Source organism: Sorghum bicolor, chromosome 10 (genome assembly GCF_000003195.3).
Source record: "Sorghum bicolor cultivar BTx623 chromosome 10, Sorghum_bicolor_NCBIv3, whole genome shotgun sequence".
Taxonomy (NCBI): Eukaryota; Viridiplantae; Streptophyta; class Magnoliopsida; order Poales; family Poaceae; genus Sorghum; species Sorghum bicolor.
Window position 1 is genome coordinate 23,004,794 of NC_012879.2, and position 6,885 is coordinate 23,011,678.

The 6,885-nt window shown below is 43.4% G+C and overlaps 1 protein-coding gene across 2 annotated transcripts; it reads left to right on the forward strand.

The window, feature by feature from the left end:
- On the forward strand, nucleotides 940-6,180 carry LOC8078297 (G-type lectin S-receptor-like serine/threonine-protein kinase SD2-5). 2 transcript variants are annotated; one of them, XM_002436947.2, is made up of 3 exons: nucleotides 940-1,130; nucleotides 2,769-2,862; nucleotides 3,470-6,180. In XM_002436947.2, exon 3 carries the CDS (start codon nucleotides 3,470-3,472, stop codon nucleotides 5,984-5,986), a length of 2,517 nt encoding a protein of 838 aa, XP_002436992.2. In that variant the 5' UTR covers nucleotides 940-1,130; nucleotides 2,769-2,862; the 3' UTR covers nucleotides 5,987-6,180. The 2 variants fall into 2 exon arrangements, with proteins under 2 accessions (XP_002436992.2, XP_021304279.1); XM_021448604.1 differs by having other exon boundaries at nucleotides 2,773-2,862.

Here is a 6,885-nt window from a genome sequence, read left to right on the forward strand (position 1 = left end):
ATAAACCGGACCTTTAGCATCGGTTCACGGCAAAAACCGGTGCTAAAGGGTGACCCTTTAGCACCGGTTTGTAAAGCTAAAGGCTTTGCCTCGGCCCGTGGCGCTGGCCGGTGCTAAAGGGGTCTTTAATCCCGGGCCGTAAAAAGGCCGAGGTTTTTGGCTATTTTAGACATCGACCAATGTCTCATTACGTTAAGGACTGATTTTGGCCCCCAACTAAGTCGAAACTAACTGAAAATGTTTTTGCAGGAAAATGCGCTAACCAGGCAAGATCACCCTGTCAAACGAGAGTTGTCATAATAGGCTGTGCACGTGGCCATATATTCCATAGCAGTTAGAAGATCCAGAGAGTCTCCGCACACGATTCACTAGTATAACACCAGACTGATAGTTTCAAAAAAAAAAAACACCAGACTGGTCCTACCTGTTTTGTTTAGGAGTAGTGTATCAGCAGATAATATTTTCATACGCTGACGCTGGGTTGTCGTAGACGTGGGTGTTTGATTGATTTTTGCAGCGACGGTGATCCCAAATCCCAATCTGTTCGCTGCGCTGCGCACAGTGTACGTGGGGACCGGCCGTACATAAATGAAATGGGATGGGCATGACCTCCCTTCCAAGCTCGGGGATTAAGGTCTTGTTTAGTTCTAAAATTTTTTGTAAAATAAATTTTATAAAATTTTTATTTGTATTTGATAAATATTATTTAATTATAAATTCAATATACTCAAAAGATTCGTTGCGTAAATTACAGATAAATTATATAGCTAGTTATTTTTTATATTTAATGCTTTATATATTTACCGTAAAATTCAATATGACAAGACATTTTAAAAATTTTGCAATTTTTTTTTTACTAAACGGGCCTAAACAAAGCGGCCATGGTCACCACTTGCGGTGCGCCCATCCATCCACCGCTCCCTCCTTAATTCCGCTTCCGCCTCTCCCCAAGTCACCATCCACCCACCTGCTCGACCCGCCCCGCCGGCCGCCCGCCTCTCTCCATTGCATCACGCCATCACCACGGCTCCTCCTCCACTTCTCTGCTCTCCCTCGCTGCGCCCAGTAGCGCCAAATCATTTTATCGGAGGCCATCGCCCGCCCTCGCCCCGCTGCTTCCAGGCCCTGAGGTGACCACACTCTGCCCTGCTCTGGCCCCCCCTGCTTGCTTCTTCATCCCCCTTCTCTTGTGCCTGACGCCTCTCACAGCCCCCCTGATGTTCTTGCCTTCTTTTGGTTCATGTTTGATTGCTTGTTTTCTTCTCTACCATGTTTCCTTTTTACTCTGTATTAGCATCAGCGTCCTCCGTTGTTCTCTCCACTTTGGCGATATATACAGTACATACATAGACGGTCCGTGTCTTGCTTTAAGACGATCTCGACTTTCAGGGTGTACTTTTTTTGTGGAATTGAGTGCCCCTTTCTCCACTACGGGGAGCAGACAGGGACAAGTCCCCCCAATCTCTTTCTGTGCACACAGAGAGTGACAAGACGTTCGTGACTGGGATTTCGAAATTCTTAGGGCTTCGATCTACCCAATTTCTGAATGGTTTAGCTGGTCGGATTCTCACGGTAATGGATTAGTAGCCTCCGAAAATTCCATCACTCGGCGCAATGGCTAGGCGTAATTACGAATGCGCCATAGCACCTGAAGCAGTTTTCTTTCTTTCTTTCTCTCTGGTTCGAGAATTCAGACTCTACCGTACTCTGCTTTAAGACTAATTCGTGGACTAGGGTTCTCAAGATAAGAAAGAAAAATTGGGGGAGGCAAGAAAGCAGTTTGAAACACCGACAGCTCTGGGAAGAGCAAATTGGAAGGGCGATGTGCGGTTAAACCACCTTGGTGGAATGTTAGGTGCTACTGCACATATTATGATACTGTTATTATATACAAGGCTTTTTCCTCTAGCCCCTGCTTCGTGCTGCCTGCATAGTGCTTTGATGGTCGCAACGGTCACGGACTCTCGGTCTTCCGGACCTGGACACCACTCACCTTGTTTAGGGTGCGTTCGTTTGGAAGGGAACGGTGACCAGGAACCATTCCTACCAGGAATGCTAGTGTAATTTGTATAGTCAATTTTCACCAAGAATTATTCCTGGCTAGGAATGGCCTTAAACGAACGAGCCCTTAGTTGGTGAAAAAATTTGGATTTGCACTTTTGTCCAATCATAAACTAAGGCCTTGTTTATTTCACTCCAAAAAACTAAAAACTTTTCAAGATTCTCCGTCACATCGAATCTTGCGGCCTATGCATGGAGCATTAAATATAGATGAAAACAAAAAATAATTGCACAGTTGCCTATAAATCGCGAGACGAATCTTTTAAGCCTAGTTACTCTATGATTGGACAATGTTTGGATCTAAATCCAAAAAAAAATTTGGATCTAAACAAGGCCTAACTAGGCTCAAAAGATTCGTCTCGCAAATTGCAGACAAACTGTGTAATTAGTTATTTTTTAATCTATATTTAATGCTCCATACATATATTCAAAGATTCGATGTAACGGAGAATCTTGAAATAAATTTGGATTTTGAGGTGAACTAAACAAGGCCTCAAAAGAGTTGATTGATGCCAACACCCTGTGGTCTATTGATTTCATGCTTTTTGGTGGCAAATTGGTTGCAGATAGGGAACTGCTCATTACCTTTGCCCTGATTTTTCTTTGTTTCTTTTTTAGGAAAAAGGAAATGCCCCTTTTTCTCTCAATTATATTGTTTTTGGATTACCAATTTGCCATTATTCATTCCTTGTATCTGTTTCTGGAAGGTAGTCTGTCTGGGACTCAACTGAACTGTCAAATGTTAGTAAAGGAGGTTGAGAAACCAGTACGAAGCTTTATCAGGAATTGCTTCCACTCAAGGTAGGTTAATGATCTCTTGTTCCAGCCACTCATGAGGGTAAATTTTATGATGATGACCCTTTTCTATTATATTTTAATACATTAGAACAAAAGGTCAAAACTGCTTATGAATTAACTAGTTCATGCTGAGTGTCTTGAAGAAAATGTGAATTAGTACATTTCCTTTACAAAACAAATGGCTAATCCCAATATTCCAATAGTCACTTTGTGCCACATTTTTCCATCTATACTACTGTTCTCAGAAGCATGATTAGTTTTGAAATCAGCCTGCATCTGCCATGCCACTTAATAAGGAAAATAAAACATCTAGCCAAAGCCTGCACTACATTCTAATTATACTAATGAACTTGAATATAATAAAGCTTCCCTTATAAAAAAACATTCTAATTATACTACATAATTATCACGTGCAATCTGTTATGGATTGCCTTAGAATTTTGCATGCTTGCTTCTGAATTTACATGCAAATTAGTGAGGAAACCTGTTGAAATAAATGCCACGAGATGCAACCTGCAAAGCTGTATTGTTCAATCTGCTAGTCTAAGAATCCAAGACTTCCTCCATTCCCAACTGATTTTCTAACCGTGCACATTCTTAAATGCTTCAGATGGAGGGAATGAGTGGATGGTTGTGGAAGGCTACGCTCATGGAAATTCCGAACAAACATCACAGCCCACCAAAATGCTCAGTTATACTATGGGTGCTTGCCATAGCCAACCTCTGGATAATGTGCAGCAGCAGTACCCAGAAGCAAGTTCTCATGCCAGGGTTCAGCGCCTCAGAAATGGATTACATTGATAACGATGGGAAGTTTCTTCTCTCCAATGGCTCTGTCTTTGGCTTTGGCTTTGTCACCATCAGTGTGTCAGACAGCACATCCTACATTCTTGCAGTAGTCCACTTGGCCACCACTTCTATTGTCTGGTCTGCGAATGCTAACTCTCCAGTTTCTCATTCAGACAACTTTGTTTTTGACAAGGATGGCAATGCCTACCTGCAGTCTGGAGGTTCCACGGTCTGGACTGCTAATATCTCCGGCAAGGGGGCCACCTCTATGCAGTTGCTAGACACGGGCAATCTTTTAGTGTTTGGCAAGGACGGCTCTTCACCTCTGTGGCAGAGTTTCAGCCATCCAACAGACACACTTCTGTCTGGACAGAACTTTGTTGAGGGGATGAGTTTGGTGAGCCATTCCAATGCACAGAACATGACCTATACACTTCAGATCAAATCTGGGGACATGTTGTTGTATGCAGGCTTACAGATGCCCCAACCGTACTGGTCCGCTCTGCAGGATAACAGGATGATCATCGACAAGAATGGCAACAACAACATATACTCTGCAAACCTGAGTTCAGGTTCCTGGTCGTTTTATGATCAATCAGGGCTCCTTCAATCACAGCTTGTCATTGCACAGCAGCAGGGTGATGCTAACACCACACTGGCTGCTGTCCTCGGTGATGATGGTTTGATTAACTTCTATAGGCTCCAGAGTGTGAATGGAAAGAGTGCTCTTCCTATCACAGTTCCGCAGGACTCGTGTGACATGCCTGCCCACTGCAAGCCGTACTCCATTTGCAACAGCGGGACAGGGTGCCAGTGTCCTTCAGCCCTCAGCTCCTATGCAAACTGCGACCCTGGCATCATATCACCATGCAACACAAAGGACAAGTTTCAGCTGGTTCAACTGGACAGTGGTGTTGGGTATGTTGGCACTAGATTCACATCGCCTGTGCCCAAGACAAACCTCACAGGATGCAAGAATGCTTGCATGGGTAACTGCTCATGCATTGCTGTATTCTTCGACCAAAGTTCAGGAAATTGCTTCCTTTTCGACCAGATTGGAAGCTTGCAACAGAAAGATGGAGGTAAGAGTAGTTTTGCATCTTTCATTAAGGTATCAAGCGGTAATCGTGGCACAGGGCAAGGTGGTAGTGACAATGGTAGGCTCACCATCGTAATAGTTGTCATTATAGTTGGAACTTTGGCTGTCATAGGGGTCCTTGTGTATGTTGGTTTCTGCATTTACCGAAGGAGTCACCATACACCCTCACATGATGCTGGTTCATCAGAAGATGATGGTTTCCTGCAAACTATATCAGGAGCACCGACACGGTATACTTACAGGGAGCTCCAGGATGCGACAAACAACTTCTCAGACAAGCTTGGCCAGGGAGGGTTTGGATCTGTGTATCTTGGTACACTGCCTGATGGCAGTCGCATCGCTGTAAAGAAACTAGAGGGCATAGGACAAGGGAAAAAAGAATTCCGTTCTGAGGTGACCATCATTGGCAGCATACATCACATCCATCTTGTTAAACTCCGAGGCTTTTGTGCTGAGGGAGCACACAGGCTTCTTGCATACGAATACATGGCAAAAGGGTCTCTAGATAGATGGATTTTCCAAAGAAACAATGATTCCTCCCTGCTGGACTGGGACACGAGGTTTAACATTGCCCTTGGAACAGCCAAGGGGTTGGCATACCTCCACCAGGACTGTGAGTCAAAGATCATTCACTGTGACATCAAACCTGAGAATGTCCTCCTTGATGACAACTTCCTCGCAAAGGTGTCAGACTTTGGCCTCGCCAAGTTAATGACCAGGGAGCAGAGCCATGTGTTCACGACACTCAGAGGCACGCGGGGCTACCTTGCACCTGAATGGATCACCAACTATGCCATCTCAGAGAAGAGCGACGTGTACAGCTACGGGATGGTTCTCCTTGAGATAATCAGTGGGAGGAAGAGCTATGATCCTGTGGAAGGCTCGGAGAAAGCTCACTTCCCCTCCTATGCTTTTAAGAAGCTGGAAGAAGGCGATCTCCGTGATATCTCCGACTCCAAGCTAAAATACAAGGACCAGGATAACCGAGTTGAGATGGCAATCAAGGTGGCCCTGTGGTGCATTCAGGAGGACTTCTATCAGAGGCCATCCATGTCGAAGGTTGTCCAGATGCTGGAAGGCGTCTGCGACGTGCCCCAGCCACCAATATCTTCGCATATCGGATACCGGCTGTACACGAATGCTTTCAAATCTAGCAGCGAAGAGGGCACGTCATCTGGGATGTCAGACTACAACAGTGATGCTTTACTTTCTGCTGTGCGGCTCTCTGGGCCCAGGTGATATGATTATGTACATTGCTCTGCTTTAGTTAGCATGATGATGAATTGATGATGTCCAATTTTGGGGGAAAGCCATTCGTTTGTGTTCGTAGTCATGTATATATATGTTGAAAGTTTGAGGTGTTTAGTTCGAATTTTCTGAAATGCCCATATGGGGCACAATTTGACCCCTTAGATAGAAAACTCAGTTGGCAATTTTGCAATTGTACACCAAAAAAAAAGAAATAAAACAAATTAATGTCGAAGCTATGATCAGGTTTATATACCAGGATTTGGAAATTACAATACTGGCTGACTTTGATCAGATTCGTTCTAGTGTATTGTTACTTGTTAGTGAAGGATGCCTGGGAGATTTGCCCAATCCGGTGCACCATAAGTCCATAGTCCCATACTGATGATAACTATGCCCTCTAGTTCTATAATTTTCTGAACTTCGTCCAAACCACTAACAAACTGTCATATGCAGCCCATTGTGCATGTACATTCATTAGCGCTAAGAAGCAGATATGGTAGAGAAAATGTTATGGATGCAAGCATGCATGCCAAGGATACTATGCGTGTCGATAGTGCTTAGGTACCCTACTCCTGATTAGACTATTTTTAGTGAAAAAAATGTTTAAAAGGGATAAAGTAAATGTTACCCCATCTGCTTCAAATTATAACTCGTTTTTGGGTTTTTGGCAAAATATTTTATAATTTCAAACTAAAAGCATCTCTAGAAGTTTGGTAAAACAACTTCTTATCTTGATTTTTTAGCAAAAAGAGAAAAAACCCCCTCTAACAGTTTGGTAAAAGAAGTACTTAAAAATAAAAAGTTGTTAAATATCCTCCTCAACTCATAAGTTTGCAAAGTGGATAGAACTCCATATTTCTATAGTAAAAGATATGCTCTAGTATAAT

Bases quoted from the DNA above. Each gene is read 5' to 3' on its own strand.
- LOC8078297 (XM_002436947.2), top strand. From the start codon at position 3,470: ATGGAGGGAATGAGTGGATGGTTGTGGAAGGCTACGCTCATGGAAATT.